General features: G+C 39.4%; 1 protein-coding gene across 1 annotated transcript; it reads left to right on the forward strand.

Annotated features, from left to right (window-relative positions):
- The first annotated feature begins 7,916 nt into the window (after nucleotides 1-7,916).
- Nucleotides 7,917-26,562, forward strand: GRSF1 (G-rich RNA sequence binding factor 1). Its single transcript, XM_028100700.2, has 10 exons — nucleotides 7,917-8,361; nucleotides 10,816-10,972; nucleotides 12,494-12,649; nucleotides 13,046-13,189; nucleotides 13,846-13,981; nucleotides 16,252-16,436; nucleotides 18,310-18,431; nucleotides 19,525-19,660; nucleotides 20,219-20,294; nucleotides 21,652-26,562. The coding sequence occupies exons 1-9, from the start codon at nucleotides 8,008-8,010 to the stop codon at nucleotides 20,266-20,268; spliced, it is 1,440 nt and encodes a 479-aa protein (XP_027956501.1). The 5' UTR covers nucleotides 7,917-8,007; the 3' UTR covers nucleotides 20,269-20,294; nucleotides 21,652-26,562.
- The last annotated feature ends 19 nt before the right edge of the window (nucleotides 26,563-26,581 follow it).

A 26,581-nucleotide genomic window follows, 5' to 3' on the forward strand; every position in this document is an offset into this window, starting at 1 on the left:
TTTTAATCCTGTGAATTATTGCATTAGCTCCATAACTACCTCTTGTTCTCCAAACTATGGTCCGAGTCCAATTTCTAAATGTAAATGTGCTTATATCACTTTCCTACTTCAATGGGCACCCCATTATCTTCCATATAAAGTTCAAGTTCCTTACAATATATGTATAAAGCTTTTCAATGACCTGATTTCTATTAGTCTTTCCAAAATTCCCATTATGTTAGTATTGCTACCACAAACCATTTGGAATTCCTTGAATTCTCTAAGTCCTCTTATGCCTCTGGGGTTGTGTAAACTGTTCCCTCTGCCTAGGACAGCATTCCCTTCTCCATTTTGCTAATCTTTATTATTCCCTCAAGATTCAACTCTGGTGTCAACTCTCTTGAAGTAGTCTTTGATTCAAAAAGAGTGAGAGAGGTCCCTCTTCTGAAGACCAATGGTATCCAGATATACCTCATTATAGTAGTAATTGCAATGTGTTGCTATTAATTTTCTTATCCATTTTCCTTACTAAAATGTAAGAGCCTTAAAAGTAGGGATTATTTTCATTATATATTTCTCAGTGTCTAGTACAAAGAATGCATTAGTAAATATTTCCAAAAATAATGACTCTCAGAATAGAGGACTCCAAATTCCATGATCTTATCAAAGCATAAGGTCAGATTCATGGTCAACATTCAAGATAACTGTTACCAACATAAATTGTTATGAGTGGGGAAAAAAAATCCCCCAAAACTGTAGGGGAATATCTCAAAGGGTCAGACCACATTGGGGAGGGGACACTATTGAAACACAGTCAGTCCATCATACAAATTCTGAATGGAGAAGAAACCTAAGAGCTCACAGAGATGTCCATGAAGTTGCAAGGAGCACAGAATGGGAGTGGGGTTGGGGGGGGGATGTGGAAATGCAACTTTGTGTTTTTCTAGGGATAATTCTTGTGATAGCTTAAACTCCCTACTATGCCATGTTCTTATCTGAAGGAAAAAACCTAGAAACTAGGCCTCATAGATTACAGTTAACCTTTTTTCTCTTGAAATCTTGAGGGATAATTTGTGATTACGGTAGTAGGTGGAATAATTACTTTTGTATAAATGAAGTATAACAAGTAATCATAATGGAATTATATACTATATATATTTCCCATGCCACCCTACAAATGATAATGGTATTATATTTACTTAAGTGACTTTAACATGGCACCATATGTATACTTCTGGTAGCCTCTGGTAAATGTTTGTAGTAAATGGAGTCTACAGACAGTCAAATTAAAAAATACATATGAAGACCATTAGAAGATATAGGCTCGGGGTGCCTGGGTGGCTCAGTCGTTAAGCATCTGCCTTCGGCTCAGGTCATGATCCCAGGGTCCTGGGATCGAGCCCCGCGTCAGGCTCCCTGCTCAGTGGGAAGCCTGCTTCTCCCTCTCCCACTCTCCCTGCTTGTGTTCCCTCTCTCGCTGTCTCTCTCTCTCTGTCAAATAAATAAATAAAATCTTTAAAAAGAAAAAAAAATAGGCTCCTTTATTTACTGGAAAAATGTCCTATCTGACATCCAATTTACCATTGGCTTTTCTTTAATTTTTGTTACTTTTTGGCCAAACAGAAGTCTTATTTATAAAACCAGCACTATATCCCTTAATCCATACACATATGTGTATACATATGTATGTGGATATAAATAAAAATAGTCTACCGATTTTAATCTGATAAACATTTACTGAATACTGATTATGAGCAAAAAACTGTGTAGGTAAGTTATTCACCTATATGTATTTTATACACACACAGATATATATCATATAGATAGATAGGTAGATACAGATTTTATTATGATACAAAGCCTTGTTGTAAATGTAGTGGGGAAAAGAGACTAAATATGGTATATACTTCCAAGATCTTTTTACAATGATGATTCTCATTCCCATGATGTCCTTCAGACCAGTAGGGTATATACATTTTCCCTAGACCCTAAGATGTACTTGAACAGCCCACTTAGAGTTTAATCTTTGGCTTTGTGTTTTCTAATTCCATACAGTTTGTTCCAAGGGAAATTTATTTTCCTAGGGAGGAAGGTGACTTAAACCCTTAGATACAAGTGGTGCAGCCACTGTGCAAAACAGTATGGAGGTTCCTCAAAAAATTAAAAATAGAATACCATATGATCCAGTAATTCCACTACTAGGTATTTACCCAAAGAAAATGAATACACTAATTTGAAAAGATATATGCACCAAGAGCCCTATGTTTATTGCAGCATTATATACAATAGCTGAGATATGGAAATAGCCCAAGTAACTATCAATAGATGAATAGATAGATGTGGTGAATACATACAATGGAATATTACTCAGCCATAAAAAGAATGAAATCTTGCCATCTGTAACAACGTGGCTGGATCTAGAGGGTATAATGTTAAGTGAAATAAGTCAGTCAGAGAAAAACAAATACCATATGCTTTCACTCATATGTGGAATTTAAGAAACAAAACAAATGAACAAACTAACACTGTATGTTAATTATATTGGAATTAAAAAATAAATAAATTTTAAATCCTTAGATACATTTTTAACAAATAAAATTAAAGTGGTTTATGTCAATTACATTTCAATTAAAAACAAATAAATACTGGGGTAGAATCAGAGGGAAGAAACAATTAAAATACAATAATCATTTCCTTTAAACAGTACCTAAGGGGCGCCTGGGTGGCTCAGTCTGTTAAGCATCTGCCTTAGGTTCAGGTAACGATCCAGGGGTCCTGGGATGGAGCCCAGCATGGGGTTCTCTACTCAGTGGGGAGCCTGCTTCTCTCTCCCTCTGCTGTTCCCCCTGCTTGTGCTCTCTCTGTCAAATAAATAAAGTCTCTAAAAAGCAACAACAAAAAACAGTACCTAAGAAAATGAAAACACACCACTTATCAGGTCCTTCCTAAGTGCTGCATACCTCACAACTCTCTGTGGTGGTGAATATTATCTTTATAATTTAGGAGAGCAAAGCTCGAAGATTGAATAATGACCAGTTACACAGCTTGACAATGACCTAGCCTGAATATTTTTAAGAATGTGATTCTAAAGTTTTGTTTTTCCTAATTAAGCTGTGTTGTTAAAGAGGGAAACATTATCCTTCCAAATATTGTAGCTGATTTATCTTTTCCTTTCATGCCTTTTCCCCCAGTGTCCTTTGTTTCTTGTGACAAGGATCTCATTTGTCTCTTGCATTTCCTTTTCCTTTAGCTCTCAATTTAGGAATACACTGGCTTCAGAACACCCCTTCTTAGCAGGTCAAAAACTTGTCAAAATCCCAAGTACAGCGGAACTAGCAAATTTAGAAGTGAGGAAACTGCACCGACCATCTCTGAAAGGATACACAAGAACAGTACCTTTGAGGGCGCCTGGGTGGCTCAGTTGGTTAAGCGACTGCCTTCGGCTCAGGTCATGATCCCGGAGTCTTGGGATCGAGTCCCGCATCGGGCTCCCTGCTTAGCAGGGAGTCTGCTTCTCCCTCTGACCCAACCCCCTCTCATGCTCGCGCTCTCTCTCTCTCTTTCATTCTCTCAAATAAAAAAAAAAAAAAAAGAACAGTAGCTTTGAGGAGAACTGGACGACTAGGAGACTAGTGGATAGAGGCAAACCTTACTCTGTGTGTGCGTGTGTGCATGTGTGTATGTATAATCTTGCATGGCTTGACTTTTTTTTTTAACACTATGTTCATGTATTACCTATTTTATTTTGTTTTTAAAGATTTTATTTATTTATTTATTTGAGAAAGAGAGAGCGCCAGTGGGGAGGAGTAGAGGGGCAGGGAGAGGGAGAAAGCATCTGAAGCGGACTCCACACTGACTGGGGAGCCTGAGTGGGGCTCAGTCTCACGACCACAGGATCATGACCTGGGCCGAAATCAAGAGGGGGACACTTAACTGACTGAGCCACTCAGGCACCCTCATGTATTAGCTATTTTAAGGAGATGATTATTTAGAATGATGCCTATTAAAAAAGGCTTCTTGGTTATTTTGCATCTTGCGTGTCAGTTGATGTCCAGAGACTTGGGCTCTGGTTGCACCCTAGCTTCTGCCCTCCTACGAAAAGGGAGTTGATGTGATTACTTTTCATTAGCTGACTAGTAAAAACCACCTGATTTTTGTAAATATGGCCCGAGGATGCTCTAGCCCATCATTACATTTTCTAAATATCTTCAGTGTGAGCTTTACACGGTAGTACCATCTCAGCATTCAGAGAATTCAGTCTTGTGCCCACCTCCTCTACCTGGATAAATTCCTTGTAATAACTGTGTTTGATAATGTGTTCTGAGAATTCCCTTGGGAACAGAGTTCCTATTTCCAGTCTTGTTCATATTTGCCATGGGAAAAATGGGCCATTATTAATATTTTTATTTATATTACTTTTTCTTGACAGTACATTTCATTTAAATAACTAATCAGCTAATCTCTTTCCTAGAGACCTATCTTAACTTCAAAAAGCTAATTTTAACAAGTGAAGAACCTGCAGTATCTAGAAGTTTATTGGCCTGTCATGTGTCGATCATAAATAGGTACATTTTATTCCTTCACAGAATGATTTTCCAAATACAATCTATGGGAGAGACATAAAAATTGGTTAGCATGGACTTGTTAGTAGTGAATATAGGTCAGTTGACAAAGCTAACCTAAGAAACACATCACTGCAGCAAAAAACAAATCTTTGAGTTTGTGGCTTCCGTGGATTAATTTTCCTTGTCAGATAAAAGAATAAAGCAGTCGTAGTGGTGATAAAATGCACCTCTTTGTCTTTCCTTGGAGGTAACTTTCTTGAAGTTCTCTTGCATCTACTCAATGTAATAAATTTCTTCCTTTAATCTTGGATGATGAATAGCACCTTAAACACAGGTTACACAAATGGGCACCATTTCTTTATGGTACTTCACTTCCATTCCTTTTCCTTTTGCCACCCTAGGTTTATTGACATCCATGGTTCATGATTTTTTTGTTCCTTTCAAATGCAAAGAAGGCTGTGGGGTGGGACCTTTAAGATTAACTCAACTTCATTGCATATCAGAAGAAAAGTATGTTCACCTCCAAGAATTGAGGGGCACTGACAATAAAATGTGTTCCTTCATTTATTTCTTAGTAAGAACAATCATCCCCTTCCAGGTCTTCTCCCCGCTAACAATAATGTGCTCTTTAGAGCGAAGAGGACTTCTTTTGAAAATTCTTTCCTAGCAATGGGAGGTGATTGTTTTTCTCAGTCTTTCTCCTTACTCTCCCAAATCTGGAGTGTTTCCATCCACCAATTCAGACTAGCTTTACTTCATAAAATTGTCATCAGGGAAGTAGGTTAACACTTTTGTTAGTGCTACTCTGTATATTGTACTGGAGTAAGTGCTAAATGACCGTACCAGAAGGACAATTGCTTTATGATTAATTAGAGAAACTGCAGCGCTCTCTCCCATATAAAGGTAATCTCTGCACCTGAGCTTTGATGCCTAACCTCTTTCACCCTTCTAGGAACCCACATATCAACCATGCCTATTTTCTCCTGATTACTCAATTAAATCCTCAGCAATTGAATCCTTTCCCAACATCATTTCAACATGCTCTAATCTAACCCAATTTAATTCAAACAAGAAAAACAAAACCCACTTTTGACCTATACTTCGTTTACTGCCTTATCCCTTTCTCACCTACAAAATCAAACTTATTTTGCACTTCAATCTCCATTTCCTCACCCCTGCTTTATTCTGGCCTCACTGCCCCCAAACAACTGTAGACAAGATGACTGAAGGCTTCCCATATCACTAAATCCAAGGCACTTTTTCTTGTTCTCATCCCAGTTGACAAGTAAGTAATGATCTTAGTAAGGACTTGACACTATTAGATGCTCCCTGCTTACTTCCAGAGAAACACTCTGCTGGCTTTTCTTAATTTGCTCTTAATTCTCTTACTGCTCCTTCTCTCTCTTGCAAGTTCATTTTCCTCTACAGGGCAGTCACTGTGGTAGTACCTCACTTGTTTCTAGGCCTTCTCACTCTAACTTGGTCCTAGCAATCTCATCCAAACCAGAAGCTTCATTTATACTGACAACTCTCAAACGAGTATTTCTAGGACAGTGTTCTCTGGCTTAACAGAAATGGGGTCGATTTGCTTCCAATATCTCTACATTGATTTCTAAACCTGCCCAGGGATGAAAAGCTGTCCCCACCCACCTCTTCCAACTCCAAATAATAACACAATTACAGAAAACACTATCCTCCTCTCTAATCTAGCATCAAATCCTGTTGATTTTACTTCGTAAAAACTCAATCTTCCCTCTTCACCTCCACTGTCCCCACCCTCGTCAAGTCTCTTCATGTAAATTTTTTGTCCAAGAGCATTTTAATTCCATAATAAAAGTTTAATTAGCACTAAAGAGGGCTATATTTATTTGGGTTAAAATAATAATTAATACAACGTTTAAAACTGGTGTTCTGTAAGTCATTAGTTTCAATTTAAAAACCTTGTTATTCTCTTTCTGTAATCTAGACATATATAAATCTAAACATCACTTTGATTTTTGGTCTGTAAGCCTATTATTATACCCCTGACTGCACAGGGCATAGCATCATGCCTGGAACACAAAAAACACTTAATAAATGTTTGTTAGATAACTGAGTAATTGTTCAAACTTAGTTTCTTTTTCCCTTATATTCTCCCAACTTCCTCTAAGTAAAAATTGAGACTTTCTATTTTAATACTGTTTTAATACTATTTAATATTATTTAATACTTTGGTGTTACTCCTTTTCCTAAAAGTAGGCCAGAGTAAACAACTCAAATTCTAAACACAATTTTCTTGAATACTTCAAAAGAGCTAATCCAAGAGTCATCGTGTTTCTTCTTTTTTTAAGACCTGATCACTTTAAGATGATACTGAAAGGGTGTCTGACATGATCTTTGGGGACCGCTTTAAAATATTCCAGCAAAGGGAGCGCCTGGGTGGCTCAGTTGGTTAAGTGACTGCCTCCGGCTCTGGTCATGATCCTGGAGTCCCCGGATCGAATCCCACATCGGGCTCCCTGCTCAGCAGGGAGTCTGCTTCTCCCTCTGGCCCTCTTCCCCCTCGTGCTCTCTCTCATTCTCTCTCTCTCAAATAAATAAATAAAATCCTTAAAAAAAAATAAATAAATGAAAAAAAATAAAATAAAATATTCCAGCAAAGGAAAAAATGTTTACGGCGTGGTGGTGGTGACAGATACAAGAAGAGTGAAAAAAGAAAAAATAATTTCTGAAATTCTGGAAGTTCATTATACTTTGAGATTCTCCTGAATAAAAAGTTTTAAATTTTTCAGATTTTTCTATTTTTTAACTCTCAGTACTCCCTTTTGCCTATTAATCTGAGACGGGTCCTGGTCTCAGTAGGAGGAAAACCGTACAACCAACCAGTCCTTTTGCAAACCTCTGCCTGTCCACTTGTGAACACACTAACTTATTAGAGATTTTATTTTTGCTGTATACATTATTAGCATGTAAGTATCTCTATATTTCATTTTAAAACAAAGGAAGTTGGCCTTCCACACAGATCGCGAGTTTCGGGGGTACTAAACCTCCTCCGATAGTATCCCACTCTCTTTATAACCAGAGTACCACAGTTCCTTCCAGAAACGGCCCTTTTGCCCCTCACGTCACGCGTTTCGCGGGGACAGTGCGGGGCGTCGCTAAACCGGCATTCCATGTCTCTGCCCTCCCCAGAGCAACTGGCTTCACTTCGCCCTCCTCGGGCCTCGGTTTCCAACCCGGGAAAGAACGGCGGGTTGGTAGTACCCGGGCCCCCGCGGCCCCTCCCGGCCTGCCGGCAGCCCCGCCCCGAGGGCGGAGACCGGGCGGAGCAGCACGCTCTCCTCCGCCTCCTCCCGACTCGCTGCTGCCCCGGGTGCTGGCGGCGCATGTGCCTGGCGCCCCCTCCCCGGCCCTGGATTCCACTCCCCCTCCGCTCGCGCTGCAGCCGCAGCCGCCTCCAGGCCCCGCGCCGCCTCCGGAGTCCATGGCCGGGACGCGCTGGGTGCTCGGGGCGCTGCTCCGGGGCTGCGGCTGCAACTGCAGCAGCTGCCGGCGCACCGGCGCCGCCTGCCTGCCTTTCTACTCGGCCGCCGGCTCCTTCCCCTCGGGCGTCTCGGGCCGTCGCCGCCTGCTGCTGCTGCTCGGGGCCGCCGCGGCCGCCGCCTCTAACACGCGGGGCCTTCAGTCCGGGCCTGCGTCCGCCGGGAGGCTGGCGGGGCCTCCCCCCGCGGCCGCCTCCGCCGCCGCCGCGGCCGCGGCTTCTTACCCGGCCCTGCGTGCCCCTCTGCTACCGCAGTCGCTGGCGGCGGCCGCGGGCCCGGCGCGGAGCTACAGCCAGGTATGTGGGCGCCGCGAGGGGCCGCGCGCAGGACCCTTCCCCGGTCGCGCGCCCGCGCGCCCGCGCCCCTCCGCGTGCGCCTCGCGTGCACGCCCGGGGATCCGCGGCACTCGCCGCACCACCCCCCCCCCGCCCTCCCAGTCCTCCTATTGGGCCCCAGAACAAGGGACGCTCTCCCAGGCCTCGGGTTTTCTCCTTGTTTTGTTCTCTCGAGTCTCTGGTCGGTTGGGCAGTGTAAGTGTGGCTAGGGGTGAATGTTGAGGCCTTGTTCCCCGCCGGCCCATGGTAGGTTTTGTGAGGCTGTTGACGCCCCAACCCCGCATCCCTGTCGCTCTCCGCCCGCTGGTTGTGAAGTTGGGAGGCCAGACCCGCGGAGGGTTGGGAGTTTCCGTGCAGCCAGAGCTCTAGGCCTAGGCGGCCCTGGCGCGCCTCGCAGCCTGCTGATGGGAAGGTTCACGCACAGAAGAGTTACGTGGGCTGGGTCGGTGGGGAAGGAAGCTCGTCGCCAGCGCACCCCTCTCTCCCGTGCCCCTGGGGGAAGGCCGGCTGCCCCATTTACTGAAGGTCACCTCTGCACTGCCACCTCCTTTAGCAGAAGGACCTTTAGGACCATGGGTCGCCGCCGACGGGGAGGACAGCGTGGAGACTGTGATATCGGGGTGGGGGGTGGCTAGAAGAGGGGACGCCTAGAGGTAAGGCCACGACTTGGGGACCCAGGAGTGAATCTTCTTTTTTAATGTCATTGTGTCCTTTAAGAACTCAGATTGCAAATATTTTGTGCCTTGTAGGAAGCTTTCTTTTCTGCTTGTTCCGTGGTATCTGGGAAATATCAGCTCACGTTTTGACTACCCAGCTCCTGATATCTTGGATCGTATTTACCTTAATTCAATCTGTGCTTCTCCTTGAACTTAGGGAAACTGGGAGGCTAATCAGCATGGCTTCTGTCTGCCAGTGGCTGAGCTAATTGATTTGAATCCTGGCCCAATACTTTGTGCTGCCCTTTTCGGTAAAAGCTTGTGGTGCGTGTGGAATTCTGGGAAAATGGGGAATGTTACCTTTATTTAAGAAACACAAACCATCTCTAATAAGCCTTTGCGAGCTAGCTACTCTCTTGATTTTTTTTCCTGTGAAATTGACTGTAATGATATCTGTTGAGCCTCTACTAGTGTTACACACTGCTTACATTTATCATTGACTTCTTAAAATTTTATGTACGTCTTCGTGAAAATGATGGGAACGTACAAAGGAGTGAAGTATCTCCTTAGCACGATAGATTGCAAGTCACTTGACTTAAAGCCTGAGTTGTCTTTCCACATTGGTAATTGTAGTGCTTGTTGCATTTTTATGAAGTATGTAAAAGACATCTGCTAGAGGTTTACATTTATCATTGACTCCTTTTAGGTAGACTTAAGTCTTAACGTAAGCGGTGGGATGGTTCAAAAGAATCTCTTTCTTTAGCCCAGTAGAGTGCAAGTCTTAAAACTTCAGTTGTCATTCCTGGTTATGGTTGTAGTGCTTATTGGAATCTTGTTAAATTCCAGTTTTTGCTTAGTCTTGTAAAATAGAGTTCTTTAGGTATGTTTCAGGCTCTGTCACCTTTTACAATCTTTACCTTACTCAGTTGGTCTGACTTACAGTTGACAGGTTACTCTTTCCAAGCACCCTGCTCTCTTGTTATTTTACCCACTCCGAAGTGTCTCTTATTAACTCTCTTTTGCCTGCTGGGTGAAGGGAACACTTTGAGCTTGACATTCAAGTCCCTCTGTTGTACGGTACCAAGTTCGTTTTGCCAGCTCATCTTCTTTGGCTCCTAATTGTACCCTGCAGTTTAGCCAAATGGGATTATTGCTGTTTTGCAAATGGGCTTTTGTTCATACTGCTGCTTCCCCTCACCTCTCAAACTGGAATGCCCAATCCTTTATGTATTGCTGTCAAAATTCTATGCTTCCTTTGAGGCTCCTCTTATATTATGTCTTGATTCTTCTGTTAGTGTTCTGTTTTGAATTCCTGTAATAACCTTGTATCTTAATTGTAGCACATAAAGCTTCCTGTTTTGTAGTGCTTGTCTTAGTCTAAGATGGTAAGCTCTGTGAGATGAGAACCTAATAAGGCACACGATGAGTAGGAGGCATTCATATTTGTCCAATTGAAGGGACCCTCTTGTCCTGCCTTAACTAAAACACTATTTTTAGGTGTAATTTGGGACTGATGAATTTAAAAACAAGCCCTGAATAAAATTTATGTCCTGCCTAATCATTGGGATATGCCTGTTTGTTGCTTTCGAATGTACAATTTAAGCCAAAAAAGGATGAGTTAGATTTGTGAAGTTTATTTCTTGCCTCTGAAATAGTAACTGTCTCCTAAGAATAACATCCAGAGCATTGGTTTGCAGAACTAAATATTTTCTAAGTAAGGTTGTCAAGTATTTTTACATTTCTTCATTTCTCTTGGAAGGAGTCCAAAACTACCTACCTGGAAGACCTTCCACCTCTCCCTGAGTATGAATTGGCTTCATCCAAGCTAGGAGAAGAAGTGGATGATGTTTATCTCATTCGAGCTCAAGGACTGCCATGGTCATGCACTATAGAAGATGTGGTTAACTTTTTCTCAGGTATATTTTATGTATGTTTGGAAATATGTAATTTTGTTTGAGTACAAGGTAGTCTCTCACAACATGGTAGAAACCAGTTTTCTCTGAAATTTTAGTATGTACTTACCAAAAAACAAAACCAGTTAAGCATAGCTCTTTATGTAATATATACATTTAGAATACAAGATTGCTAAGTGTCAAGTGATACAATTTCCTTAATAACATTTTTGGAATGTTTACATATCTGTGAATAGTTTTTAAGTTCTGTATCTGACTGTGATTTTTAATTTTCCTTTTAAAAAGCTTTTAGAAAGGGGACGCTTGCGTGACTCAGTCGGTTAAGCGTTCAACTTGATTTCAGCTCAGGTCATGATTTCAGCTCATGATCTCAATCCTGGGATTGAGCCCCGAGTCTGACTCCATGCTCAGTGGGGAGTCTGCCTGATGATCTCTCCCTCTGCTTTCCCCAGCTTGCGCTTTCTCTCTCTCAAATAAATAAATAAAATCTTAAAAAAAAAAAAGGCTTTATTTATTTATTTATTAAATTTTTTTTTAAAAAGATTTTTATTTATTTATTTGACAAAGACACAGCGAGAGCAGGAACACAAGCAGGGGGAGTGGGAGAGGGAGAAGCAGGCTTCCTGCCAAGCAGAGAGCCTGATGTGGGGCTCAATTCTAGGACCCTGGGATCATGACCTGAGCTGAAGGGCAGCTGAGCCACCCAGGCGCCCTATTTATTTTTTTAAAAAAGATTTTATTCATTTATTTGAGAGAGAGCAGAGCGAGCCAGCAGTAGCCAGGGGAGGGGCAGAGGGACAAGCAGACTCCCTGCTGAGCACAGAGCTCTGCCCCTGGGCTCAATCCCAGGACCCTGAGATCAAGACCTGAGCCAAAGTCAGATGCTTAACCGACTTAGCCACCTAGGTGCCCCTCCAAAAAAGGCTTTTGAGAGGATGCCATCTTAAATGTTATAAAATGATGTAATAATATATTGAGTACCTTGATGTGCATAGCATTATGTGGGTCAGGTATTTTATGAAGCCATTTACCTCTTCAACTCTGCTGCCATTGTACGTATGCAGTTTGGGGATCTTGGTAATGAAGAGGGGGCAAAGTTCAATTATGGTAACAATTATTCTTACAGGGTTTATTTTAAAGTTCCTATAGTTATGATTATGATAAAATAAGACACATATGTATAAACTTAAGCATATTTTAAACTTTGGATTTAAAACTGATTGTAGAAGCATTGGGAAGGACAATATATTTTATGTTGAGCTTGTTTGCTCTTTTAATGATCAGGAGATCATAAGCTTATGTACTAAGGTTTGCTCTCTTTTTCAAGAAAGTGGGAAATTTTATAGACTACCATCTCATTAGCATTTGGATGTCTTCAGTGATGGGGGTTTCTATAAAGAATATGATAGGCATTTTAGTCCATGCTTTCTTTTGTTGTTGGAATTGGAAGATTGCGTTCTAGCAACTTTTATAATTGAGCTAAAAGTTTGATTTCTGGTTTTGATTTTACTCCCATACTTTCAGACTGCAGAATCCGAAATGGTGAGAATGGAATACACTTCCTCTTAAACAGAGATGGGAAACGAAGGGGTGATGCCTTAATTGAAATGGAATCAGAGCAGGATGTGCAAAAAGCCTTAGAAAAGCATCGCATGTACATGGGACAACGATATGTGGAAGGTACGTGAAGTCATGTCCTGGTTTTTGTGATCAGTACCTTAGCCTGTGCTTCCCAGGGCGATTTCATTTGGTCCTTAGCGGTAATGAAGGGGATAGGTATCATGAATACACCCTTTTATAGGGTGTGAAGATGAAACAGAGATAATCTCAGTCTCTTATCTATAAAATGAAGATGTTGACCAGGTTTACCTCACAGATTGTTTAAATAAGTCACAGGTGGCACACAGTAAATATTCAGTAAATGTCATTTGTTATTTTCTCCAGAGAAGTACGTAAAGATTAAAAATACTGATTTTTACCTTCTTGGATAACCCACTAAGTTTTTTTTTTTTTTTTTTTAATGTCTTCTTCCTTTGCTGTGTGAATTCTCATGCTTTCCGTGCTCTTTCTTTGCAGTGTATGAGATAAACAACGAAGATGTGGATGCCTTAATGAAGAGCCTGCAGGTCAAGTCTTCACCCGTGGTAAACGATGGAGTGGTTCGCTTGAGAGGACTTCCGTATAGTTGCAATGAGAAAGACATCGTAGACTTCTTTGCAGGTGCTTTTCAGTTATATCATGTTTGGGGCCTCATTTTTTTCCCGTATTGTTTCCTTTTGTATCTTAAATGAACCTCTTCCTAGGTAACTGCTTTCAGTTGTATTAGGTTCTTTAGGGGAGAACTCTTCACTTGTGTTAGGAATGTTTATAGATTATGTAAGTGTTTTGACCTATTATGCTAACCTTTGGAGGGTGTCACATTTCAGAATTATTTCATGCAGGTTTATTTTACTGTTGAGGAAGATAACCTTTTGCAAGAGTGGCCATATTTGTTTAAGACAGTAACAATTTATATCATTTAAAAGCATTATTGTCTAATTATTAGCTGTAAAAAATTTAATATTAGTAGTGATGTTAGTCTAAATTCCTGTTTCCCTTACTACATAATTAATGCCAAAAAAAAAAGATTGTGTGTTTTAGATGGACTGCATGAATCCTAAATATTCTGGAAATACAGATGTGTAGGTGTTACTAGCTTTGCCGCATAATGATTTCCCTCCCCTTTAGGCATGTATCCAGCTTAGAGACTAGCAAAACAGGCCTAACGTTTTACTAGTAAAATAAAAAAAATTACTAGTATGTGAATGAATATTAATCCTAATACATAAAAAAGGCTCCTGTTAGCAGCACTAATTTGTAATAATTTTGTGTCCTAGGACTGAATATAGTAGACATTACTTTTGTCATGGACTACAGAGGGAGAAGAAAAACAGGAGAAGCCTATGTGCAGTTTGAAGAACCAGAAATGGCCAACCAAGCTCTGTTGAAACATAGGGAAGAAATTGGTAACCGGTGAGTGAAGCAGATTCTAATAATGCTCAAGTATCATACGTTGGGTCATTTTGAGGAATGCACTGTAGTAGAACTGTAAAAATTATCTACAGAAAAGTAGAATAGTATGATGACCTGTCCAATGCCCATCACTTAGAATTAACAAATTATTAACATTTGTTATATTTGCTTTCTCTGTTTTTTCAGTATGCATCTTTAAAAAACATTTTTTTATTAAAAAAATGTTTTTTTAAGGTTTTTATTTATTTGACAGACAGAGCACAAGTAGGCAGAGCAGCAGGCAGAGGGAGAGGGAGAAGAAGGCTCTCTGCTGAGCAGGGAGCCCTACTCGGAGCTCGATCCCAGGACCCTAGGATCATGATCTGAGCTGAAGGCAGCCGCTCAACGACTGAGCCACCCAGGTGCCCCTAAAAAACATTTTCTCATGTGATCCTAATATCATCACGTCTAACAAAATTAGCAGTAATTTATTGTCTAATGCCAGTCCATAGTCACACTTTCCCAATTATACCAAAATTGTCTTTTCAGAGTTTTTTTGTTTTGTTTTGTTTTTTGAGAGATAGCGAGAGAGAGAGAGAGAACTGAGCTGGGAGGAGAGGGAGAAGTAGGCTCCCTGCGAGCAAGGAGCCCAATGAGGAGCTCAATCCCAGGATCCTGGGATCATGACGTGGGCCGAAGGCAAGGGCTCAACTCACTGAGCCACCCAGGCACCACTCAGAGTTGTTATTTTTTTTTTTTTCTTCTTCTGGTACCAGAATCTAGATATGGTCCACACATGGCATTTGATAGTTATATCTACAATTCTCTTAAACTAGAGCAAGTCTCCTTCTTTATGTTTTTATTCCCTTCCCCTTTTCAAATGCAATTAACTTTTGAGGAAGTTGAGTCAATCACCCTGTACAATGTCTCATGTTTTATGTTGATCTTATTGCTTCTTCATGGTGTCACTTTGTTCCTTTGTATCTATTATTTCCTGAAAACTGGAAGTTAAAGCCAAAGTCTTGAATTGAATCAGGTTAACATTTTGATACAGATACACTATAGGTATTGTTTTATACTGCATATCACATCACATTGGATGCATGTAGTGTTGGATGGGTTCATTTGTGTCAAATTTGGAGGCGTACTCAAAAGTGTCAGACTTTAGATTGCTGTTTTGCTACTTTCTGGCTGTATTACTTGGCTCCTTTGAAGTTTAAAAAAAATGAAAAGCTATTTTAAAGCTATGTATTTCAGGATCTATGTATAGAATTGATTTAGAGGTCTTTATTAAATTTTTTAAAAATAAAAATGGTTTTGCAAAGCACCCTCTTCTCCCTTTTTTTTAGTACTCTTCACAGTTTCTTATAATATGTCTTAGAACAAACAAATCAGTGCTATGTTTTTATGCGGGAACATTATGGCAGTGTATAAATCTCTTCAATAAATTAAGTGGTGCCTATCTTTATAGATCTGTAAATACAAATGATTTTTGCAGTTCAAGCTTAATAACCTAATTGGAAAAGCAGTATTGAGAAAAAAAAACTGGTTTCAGAAGCTTGGATTTAATAAATAATTCCACTGCCAAGCACGTAGCAAATTAGAATTGACATTTAGTTCATGAATTCTCATTGGCATCTTGTTGAAGTTCTGGAGGTTTTTAGCTCCTCATATACTCTGACTTAATATCTTACACAGATATCATTAATTTTCACAGAATTGACTTGTAAGGCTTTAAGAGATTGTTAACCAACTGTAAAAAACAAAAACCCTTCTTACCAGATATTTTCATACACACAATTAATCTTGGCATAGTTGTTCTCACGAAGTAAGTAAATACTGTTCAAATGTATATGAAGAAAGCTGTTATCTTGGGCAGGGGTGTGGGGGAGATTAAATCAGTGACATGTACTGTTGAGAATACTTTTCATGGACTAATATCTGTATCTAGTCTTACCTTGTCCCTCATCTGTTATCTTTGGACACTTGTGTTTCATAAGCTGTTGGACATATATATGCATGTTTTATTTTATTTTATTTTTTTAAAGATTTTATTTATTTATTTGACAGAGAGAGAGATAGTGAGAGCAGGAACACAAGCAGTGGGAGTGGGAGAGGGAGAAGCAGACTTCCCGCCGAGGAGGGAGCCCGATGTGGGGCTCGATCCCAGGCCCCTGGGATCATGACCCAAGCCGAAGGCAGACGCTTAATGACTGAGCCACCCAGGCGCCCCTGCATGTTTTATTTTAAATGACTTCAGTGTAAAGTGACTTTGCATTGTTTTACAATAGGTATATAGAGATATTTCCAAGCAGAAGGAATGAAGTCCGAACACATGTTGGTTCTCATAAGGGAAAGAAAATGGCATCTTCTCCTACTGCTAAGTATATAACTGAGCCAGAAATGGTCTTTGAAGAACATGAAGTAAATGAGGATATTCGACCCATGACAGCTTTTGAAAGTGAGAAGGAAATAGGTAAGAACCTGCATCTTATTGAGACTTACTGGATCTATTTTGTATGTTTTGATATTTAAAATATTTTTTATGACCATGTTGTATGGGATTATTAGATTATAGGACCAGGGAATTCAGTTGGAAGATTTATCTGTCTTTGAGTGTAGTATGTACTTTGAATATGTGCAGAAGGGCTTAATTATTTCGTAAAGTTTTTTTATATAATCATTCTTGTGGTTTCTATATAAAAAGCTGGGTGGCACAGATATAATAAAAGAACATAAAATGTCATCATTTAAACTAAAGTGAGAAAAGAATGTAGAGGGCTGGAATGTTGACTAAAGTTTTGTTTGCCTCTGTATTTAATTATTCCTCTGATTCCTAACCCAAAGTGACATGTGGAATCTTTGAAGTGTGATAAATCCTTTTTAAACTCATGCCATGGTGGGGTGCCTGGGTGGCTCAGTGGGTTGAGCGGCAGACTCTTGATTTCTGCTCAGGTTGTGACCTGGGGTCCTGGGATTGAGCCCTGGGTTGGGCTCTGAGCTCAGCAGGGAGTCTCCTTCAGGATTCTCTCCCTCTGCCCCTCCCCACCGCTCTCTCACTCTCTCTCTCAAATAAATAAATCTTTAAACTCATGCCATGGGATTATCCCATTACCATATTTCTTTTTTTTTTTGAGTGCCTGTAACCCAGAGAGTTGCTATTGCCTTTTATTTCCACTCATAATCATGTTTCCTTCTCACTATTCTTTTTTATTTTTTTTAAGATTTTATTTATTTGACAGAGACAGCAAGAGAGGGAACACAAGCAGGGGGAGTGGGAGAGGGAGAAGCAGGCTTCCCACCAAGCATGGAGCCCGATGCAGGGCCTGATCCTAGGACCCCAGGATCATGACCTGAGCCGAAGGAAGACTCTCAACTGCCTGAGCCACCCAGGCGCCCCATCCTTCTCTCTATTCTTATATAAATATTTTTTTTGTAATCTGGTAACGGTTTGAGGCACAAAATCTTTATGCTAAATCCTCATGGATGTTCAGGTGATACTTGTTAGGTGGCAGAAATGTCAGAACATTTTTGCTTCTTGGGTACGTGCACCCCGATGTTTATAGCAGCAATGTCTACAATAGCCAAACTGTGGAAAGAGCCAAGATGTCCACTGACAGATGAATGGATAAAGAAGATGTGTATATATACAGTGGAATATTATGCAGTCATCAAAAGGAGTGAGATCTTGCCATTTGCAGCGACGTGGATGGAACTGGAGAGTGTTAATGCTGAGCGAAATATGTCAATGAGAGAAAGACATGTATCATATGACCTCACTGATAAGAGGAATTCTTAATCTCAGGAAACAAACTGAGGGTTGCTGGAGTGGTGGGGGGTGGGAGGGATGGGGTGGCTGGGTGATAGACACTGGGGAGGGTATGTGCTATGGTGAGCACTGTGAATTGTGTAAGACTGTTGAATCGCAGATCTGTACCCCTAATACATTATATGTTAAAAAAAAAAAAAAGGAAGGGAAGAATGAAGGGGGGTGGGAAATCGGAGGGGGAGATGAACCATGAGAGACGATGGACTCTGAAAAACAAACAGGGTTCTAGAGGGGAGGGGGGTGGGAGGATGGGTTAGCCTGGTGATGGGTATTAAAGAGGGCACGTTCTGCATGGAGCACTGGGTGTTATACGCAAATAATGAATCATGGAACACTACATCAAAGACTAATGATGTAATGTATGGTGATTAATATAACATAATAAAAAAAAATTAAAGCCCTTCCTTACTGGTTCAGGAAGAATTGAAGGTTTTGACAGAAAGGTCATACCTAATTATAATCTGTTAATAACTCTTGAAGCTCTTATGTTACTGACAGTGCTTTCTGTCCCACTTCTCAGAACTGCCTAAGGAGATGTCAGAAAAGCTTCCAGAGGCTGTTGATTTTGGAACTACATCTTCACTACATTTTGTCCACATGAGAGGATTGCCTTTCCAAGCTAATGCCCAAGACATTATAAACGTGTGTGGCAGTAAGATATCCAATCTCAATAGGTTTGAACAAAAATTCTAAAACTGAACTGAACTTGGGAAAGATAGAGAAGAAAATATCCCATTTCTGTACTGTTTTTGACAGTAAGGTGGCATCTCCTTGGTTGTGGAAGCTTGTTTTCTTCAGCTGAGAAGTGTGCGCTTTGTTACATTTTAAGGTCAAATGTATTATGATAAGAGGATTTTGTAGATAAAAAATAATAATGATGTAGCTTTAGTATTCAAAATAAGAAAGTTTGGTTTTTCTGTAAATTGGTTCAACCTACTCATTTTTGAGTTTAGGAAGCTGAGACTCGGGAGTTTGTCACAGGGTGGTTATATACTAAACAAGAATCCCAGCGCTCCTTAATGCGTAGACGCTTGTAGCCTTCATTGGGATTCCCTAATTTTTGAGAAAGGAATTTTAAAAATATTTTTATTTTATAACATAATGTATGAAAAGAAAGGGAAACAATAGCCATATTGACTTCATGAATTTGAGGACATATATTTAAGGTAGGTCCAAACCTAGAATCTTCAGTTAGTAGTGGGTCCTCACAGTTGTCTTCATTACTTCAGAAAGCCTGATAAGGATCCTGTCTTTAACCAGACAAAGGTCACACATTACATTCTGTTGCTTTGGTTTGAAATGATAACCACTCAGTGTGGTAGCTCTGTTCATGTAGTGCTGGTAAAAACTGATGAGCAGGCACATACCTGATGTAAAAGTGACTAAGAAATGAAGGATGGACACTCTTTAGAAACAGGAAGGGATGTGTGTGGGAGGAGTAATAGAAGTGGTCCTTGTCGGCATAAGAAAGTTTGAGCACTCTTGCTGTATTGTGTGTTGTACAGTTTTTTTCTGTGAATAGATAGTTGAAATGTAACCTTGAGTTCTAACAGGATCAGAAAAGCCAGATGACATGGTAGATGTGTAACTACTTTGTTGCTTAAAGAGACTTTCTAAAAACAAATTTCTTGGGTGTATGAATCAGAGTCTGAAAGAAAAATGCAGAGCCTTAGACTTCTAGAAATTGCGCCTACTACCATTATATTCCTTTTAGCTTCTTTTGTTTGTTGTTTAGTTCTTTGCTCCGCTGAAGCCTGTTAGAATCACCATGGAATACAGTTCTAATGGGAAGGCCACTGGAGAAGCTGACGTGCACTTCGATACCCATGAGGATGCTGTTGCAGCTATGCTCAAGGATCGGTCCCATGTTCGTAAGTGCTGCCCATGGTTTTCATTGTCAATTTTGACGTCTGCCTTTGCCTTTCCCTGTTTTGGAGTTTGCCTAGAGCTTTTCCTTGGGAAAACTGCTGTGTTAATACTACTAAATCAAATGTAAAAAGGACAAAACGCTGTATTGTAATGAAAAACATTTGTTTGCTAATTGTCTTGCATATTTCTATGTAGAGGTAGGATTTTTTTTGCTTGTTTTTAATTTTGTTTTCGTTTTTAATTAGGAAATGTAATGGACAAAGGGTTTGAGTTGCTGTCTGAACTATGAGAAAATGACTATTATTTCTCCCTTTTCAGCTTTTTTTTCTTCTAAAGATTTTATTTATTTATTTGAGAGAGAGAAAGAGAGAGAGCACATGAGAGGAGGGAGGGTCAGAGGGAGAAGCAGACTCCCTGCTGAGCAGGGAGCCTGATGCGGGGCTCCATCCTGGAACTGCAGGATCATGACCCGAGCTGGAGGCAGTCGCTTAACCAACGGAGCCACCCAGGCGCCCTCCCTTTTCAGCTTCTTAAAATGAATCTTTTTTTGTCATTCTCAGACCATAGATATATTGAATTGTTCCTGAATTCATGTCCAAAGGGAAAATAAGACTTCCAGGGACTCCAGATAATAAGGTAAATTTAAGAGGTACAATTGTGAGAATTATTTTCAATTGATAAATTAAGCAATAACTCACTAATTTGTAATATGGTGGAGACGATTCTTTTTTTTTAAGATTTAATTATTTATTAGAGAGAGGAGGTGTGTGTGTGTGTGTGTGTGTGTGTGTGTGTGTGTGTGTGTGCAGGGCAAGGAGCAGGAGAGGGAGAAGCAGACTCAGTGCTGAGCACAGGGCCCGATGCAGAGCTCGATCCCAGGACCCTGAGATCATGACTTGAGCCCACATCAAGAGTCGGACGCTCAGCCAACTGAGCCACCCAGGCGCCCCTTAATAATGATCAGACTAATCATGATAACTGAAACATCAAAATAAGGAATGAAAATCTCCTGGGAAATAGGATTCATTATGATTGTATAGTGGTTTTGGGTATTTTTCCCATATAGAATCTATTAGCATCATGCCCAATATTCATCCTGCTAGTGTGCCTAAAAATAATTTTTTACCTTTAATAGCTATAAATTATACTGAAAATGTGTTTATAGTGTTTTTCTTCCTATAAAATTTAAACACATTTCCTCAGTTCTAAGATATTAAAATGTTTAAAATGATATATTTGAAATTAGGGTGTATCATTATTATCAACACTTAATGTACCACTGTTTCTTTCTTAAAAACGTGTTATGAAAATAGTTTTCTGTCCTAGGAAGTACATGATTTCATAGAGTTAACTTAATGTGTGACGAATCTACTAAATGTGTTGGGGCCCCTCCTTTGACTAAGTGTTATGTGGTATCTTTTATTTCCCCATAAAATCTTTTAATGTATTATAATCATTTTTCTGTTTGTAGTGGTGCATTTGAGATAGTTAACTGTAATTTCTTGGAAATACAGGAGGCATTTCTTTACTGTAGTTGTCATAGGCTGTTTTTGGATATAAAGTCCCACAATCTTATGATGTTAAATATTAGCTAAAATCTGTGTGAAATATATTCTGTGCTTAACTCTGAAAATCTGTCTTTGTAGCAGGCTGTAAACACTAATGCCTAACTAATTTTCTTTACTGTAACTTAATGGATTTGTCACTAAATGGATTTACACTAAATCAGAAAAAAAAGTATTGGGGCACTTGGGTGGCTCATTCAGGTAAGTGTCTGACTCTTGATCTCAGCTCTGGTCTCGATCTCACAGTTGTGAGTTCAAGCCCCTCGTTGGGCTCCACGCTGGGCGTGAAGCCTACTTAAAAAAAAAAAAATTAAATTTGTAATTTTAAATGGTCTGGGAAAGGGTATGGTAACACTTTCTCTTTATTTATTTTGTGTAAATGTGCAACATTTTGAGTAAATGTGCAACATTTTTCGTTTTATTTTCAGGATGAAGCAAGAAGCATTTCATTTGCACATCTTTCTTGGACATGGAATATAAAGTTCCAGTTTTGTAGCAGCAACTGCTAGAGGAAGGATTTGGGGGTTTTGGGTTAATTGCTTATAAGACAAATTACGTAGTGGACTGTTTAGAAAGGAAAAGGAAAGATTCAGTTTGAAATTCTGAAATAAACCACAAATTTAAATTTTCGTTTAATCTGTTCAAGATCTGATTTAAAAATCTGGTTTTTATTACATATGATTAAACAGTTTGTTTTCATAGGAGATGTGTTACCCAATGAAAAGACTACATCTTTTTATTCAGCACTGTCCTTGAAAATCTTTCTCCCGTTTTACAAATGGTCTGTTGGAGGTTTTGTCCTTTTGCTTATAAATTAAGGCTTTGATGTAAAACTTCTCTGGAATGAGATACTGATTTATTTTAACCAAATACTCACCAAAGCAAGGAAAGGCTTCAGACCTTTGAATTACTAAGGTTTGGCAGAGTAGTTTTAATTTTAGGTGTATTAGATTACTTAGGTAGGAGTAGAAATTAAAAAAAAAAATACCACAGGTTAGTGAGTGTAAGTGACAACAATTTGGCAGTTTTACGTCTTTAGAAATGTTTTGCCTTTCTAAGCCTTGTGCTAAAGGCATTTGACTTTGGTGCCTGTATCCTTAAGGAGGGAAGTCTTGTCTCAACTTGGAAGTTCTCTGAACACTCACCCCTCCAACTTTTTTTGACTGTGGGTAGACCTTAAGGGTGTTTGTAAAACAGTCTCAAAACTGTGAAGTGACATGTCAGAACAGTCCTGAGTGGTAAAGACATTAATGGCTTCACTTGAATTTAAAACCAGCTCCTGAGAGGGAAAAAAACCTGTCTCCTCATTTGCTTTTTTCAGTGGGATAGCACATCCCATATTTTAGGACAAGTAGGGGTGCCTTGCTTAAATAAAAATAGCATTTAATGTATAACTGTGTGAAGGTTTATGGATAAAGCTGTACTTCTGTCACATTGTGACAGTACCTTCTGCTTTAATATTAAACAGCTTGTTATTTAAATATTGGATCAAAATGGCTGGCTTCAAAATGTAGTCCTTAATAAACTAACTTTATGTGCACCTGTGTAGGAGAATCAAAGTCCTGTATACTTTCTTTGCCTTGTTCCTGTTCTCAGGGTGACGACTGCCGTATAGTTACCAGGAGATAAAAATCTAGTTCTTAAAATTGAATTAGCCCCAATTTCTGAGAGGTGATAATCTGGAAGAGAGATGACGTCTTCTCTCACTGAATACGTAACCATCTTTGATAGCCAGCTAAGATACGAGGTCACTGTACTGTAAGTAGCCAATAAATGAAGGCTTGTTTCAGGCTGCAGATTACCTAAGAGTATTTATTTTGGAGTGTGTGTATCAACCAAATATATTTTTGTTACGTCAAATCCTGGTATAGTATAAGAAGAAACTGTAATTTTCGTTTGTATTTTCATCATCCCATACGGACATGAGTTCATTAACCATCTTAACATCGTCAGTATTACTACTTACGTAGAAATGTGCTTTCATGTCTGGCTGAGTGTACCAAGCTATCAGAAGTGGTGTCTGTGGCTGTGTGATCTGTTAGAATATGATCTTTTCTCTGTTGAGCAGTAAGGTATTTAATTTGCTGTGGAAAAAATCTATAGGGACTGTTGGGATTGGGGTTGGTGAGAAATTAATTCATTTGCAATTACTTTATTTTAAAGCTAATGAATTTCATTTGTACGTCTCTAGGAAAAGAATGAGAGCAAAAGCATTAAGATGTTATGTGGTGGGAAAGCATGAAGGTGGCGAGGGGTGTCTTGCTATGCTGGTGGCTGAGTGCTCAGTACAAGGGCTGGCCGTTCTTGGGAAGTCATCTTAGGACTTCAAGTATTTTACTCCTTTAGTAGGTGATAGCTCATAATTCAGGCTAGTAAGTGAGTGATTGCTGAGAAGGCAGATGTAGCTACTGGAAGGATCTCCAGAAAAGCACGTAATAGATTACAAGCGATCTTTTCTTTTCATCCAGTCAAAAGACATACTTCTGTCTCCCAAAATTTGACAAAACTGGGTTGCATATTATCATTAGCTATTGAAAGAAGTTATGATGGTGTATTTTGCTCTTGTGTTTGGGTCCTTTGTGTCTTTATAGTCTCTTTGGTGTTAAAGCTATAAAAAACTAGCGGGTTTAGACCCAGGCAGGTTACCCATCTTGCTGTGGCTAGCCACTTGAATTGCAGCGGGGCAACTCTGATAAGTAGCTTGTAGATACCAAGGAGGAGATTGTGATCTGACTGAGACACTCACTGATGTTAGAGAACGAAGCAGAACCAGAGTGGGTGAATGAGGCTTCTGCCACGTGGGAAGGGAGACTGAATCCACTGTGGCATGTGAAGGCTCTAAATCCTCACTGCTTCTGTGGCGTGGGGAGGAGGGAGCAGGAGAAGGCCACTTAGAGCCACGTGCCATTTTGAGGCAAAGGCCCTGCTTATTATTAGCATGCCCTATTGGCATCCTCTGCCACGAACAGTCCTTCAACAGATTCTCATTTGGAGTTTTTTCTCTGGGTTATATCCTATTCATCTTACAATTTAAAACACTCCATTGTTTTAAGAGTTTCCCCTAAATTATGTGAAAGCGTTCACATTCAACTGGCAGGACCTGTGTTATGGAGTAGAATGGTGTATTTCATCAGTAAAGTAGAAACAGGCCTCAGTGCCAGAGGCTTTGAAAAAAAGTGCTGTCATGTAGTAGGAATACATTTTCCCTCAATTCAGATTAGGAAAGAATCTCTGAGGTTTGTAGGAAGGGAATAAAGCTGCTATAAACATTCATGTGTAGGTTTTTGTGTGTACATAAGATTTCAACTCATTGGGGTAAATACCAAGGAGTACGATTGCTGGATCATATGGTAAGACTATGTTTAGTTTTGTAAGAAACTGCCAAACTTCCAAGGTAACTGTGTCATTTTGCATTCCCACTAGCAATGAATGAGAGTTCCTGCAGCAGTTCATTCTTGTCAGCATTGAGTGTTGTCAGTGTTTTGAATTTGAGCTATTGTAATAGGTGTTTACTCGTTATCTTGTTTTATTTTGCAATTCCATAATGACCTAAGATGGTGAGCATCTTTTTTATATATTTATTTGCATCTGCATATTGTCTCTGGTGAGATGTATGTTTAGATCTTCTGCCCAGCTTTTTAGTTAGGTGGTTTTCTTACTGAATTTTAGGACAGGGATATAGGAAGGTTTAGTTTGGTTCTTAAACCTTGATGATATGAAAATAAATGGTGGGGTAATTTGTAAATTGTTCATATTTTATTTTTTGAATGAAATAAAATTCGAGGGATATGAAGGGAAGCATATACAGTGAAGTCTCCCTCCCATCCTATACTTCAGCCACTTGGTTCCCCTACTCAGGCAGCCCTGTCATCAGTTTCCAGTGTAAACTTGCAGTGATATTTACTGTATAGATAAATGTTTAATAGACATTTTCATTTTTAAAAAATACAAGTTATAGCATACTATACATGCTGTTCTGTGCCATTTTTTCCATTTAATACATCCCAAAGATCATTTTATATCCATATATAAAATCGTCTCATTTTTTTTAAAGTGTGCAGTATGGATGTACGTAATTTAACCTGTCCCTTACTGGTGAACAGGTGAATTGTTTCCAGTCTTTTGCTATTGTATGCTGAAATGAATTATGTATAAATTTATGTCATTTTGTACATACATAAACTTCTCTAGGATAAATGGTCAGAGTTTGTGCACTTGTAATTTATATCTAAAATTAAACTTATATCAATAATTTGTTTTTTCTTAGTTTATACCAGCAACGCAAGTGCCCATTTTCCCATAGCCTCACTAACACAGTATAATTAGCAATCTATTTGCCAATCTGGTTTAGGGAAACCCGCGGTGGTATTCTCTTACGAGGTAGCATTTCATGTTTAAGATTTTCCGTGAATTGTCTTCATATCCTGTCCCCACCCCCATGATCTCCCTCTACTTATTGTCCTCACATTAATCCTAAGTCCCAGGCATGGCATCACTTTATCTGAATATACTAAAGTATACATCTCTTCTTTAAAAAGGACTTAAAAAAAAAACCACCATTTCTAAAAATACTAATTTCTTATCACAAATATCTATCTGAAAAGTAATTGTTTAAAAAGTTTGTTTGATTTGAATCAGGATCTAAACAACAATCCACACATTGCATTTGGTTATTATGACTCCCCTGCAACATTTTTCAATAAAAAATTTCAAGTATACAGAATAGTTAAATTATAAACGTGTATACCTACACCTAGATTCTACAAGTAATATTTTGTCATATTCTCTGCATCGTGTTATATCTGTCCTTCCATCAATCTTTTTTTCTTTATAGATATCAAAGTTGTAGACATACTTGACTCTTGAGCTTTTTGAAATACATACTGTTAGAGTTTTTTTTCTTGAGGTAAAATTTACAGTGAACAAATGTTAAGTGTACCTACCACGCGATGAGTTTTAATGTACAACTGTGTAACACAAACCTCTAGCGAGCTATGGAACATTTCCATCACATCAGAAAATTTCTTTACCCAGTCAAGTCCTGCACCTCTCCCCGTCCCTTCTGCCTGTTAGGATTTTGTTTTTACCATAGATTGGTTGACCTATTCTAGAACTTCGTATAAATGGGATCATACAGTATGTATTCTTGTGTAAATTTTCACTCCGCATGTTTTGAGATTTCATCTATATGTTTCAGTTCTTTGTTCCTTTTTCATTGCCGAGTAGTATTCCATTGTAGGAAAATACCACAGTTTAACCTTTTCACTTAGATGAACAACTGATGGACAATGGGCTGTTTCTAGTTTTTGGCTTTTATGAATAAAGTTGCTATGAACGTTCTTGTGCAAGCCTTTTTGT

This window comes from Eumetopias jubatus, unplaced genomic scaffold, assembly GCF_037043125.1.
Source record: "Eumetopias jubatus isolate StellerSeaLion01/CBP00866 unplaced genomic scaffold, mEumJub1_p1.0 scaffold_2, whole genome shotgun sequence".
Lineage (NCBI taxonomy): Eukaryota > Metazoa > Chordata > Mammalia > Carnivora > Otariidae > Eumetopias > Eumetopias jubatus.

Excerpts from the sequence above, each read along its gene's own strand:
- GRSF1 (XM_028100700.2), top strand. The coding sequence starts at position 8,008 with ATGGCCGGGACGCGCTGGGTGCTCGGGGCGCTGCTCCGGGGCTGCGGC. Across the intron at positions 8,362-10,815 it reads CGGCGCGGAGCTACAGCCAG|GAGTCCAAAACTACCTACCT; the intron begins GTATGTGGGCGC and ends TTCTCTTGGAAG. Across the intron at positions 13,982-16,251 it reads AGGGAAGAAATTGGTAACCG|GTATATAGAGATATTTCCAA; the intron begins GTGAGTGAAGCA and ends GTTTTACAATAG.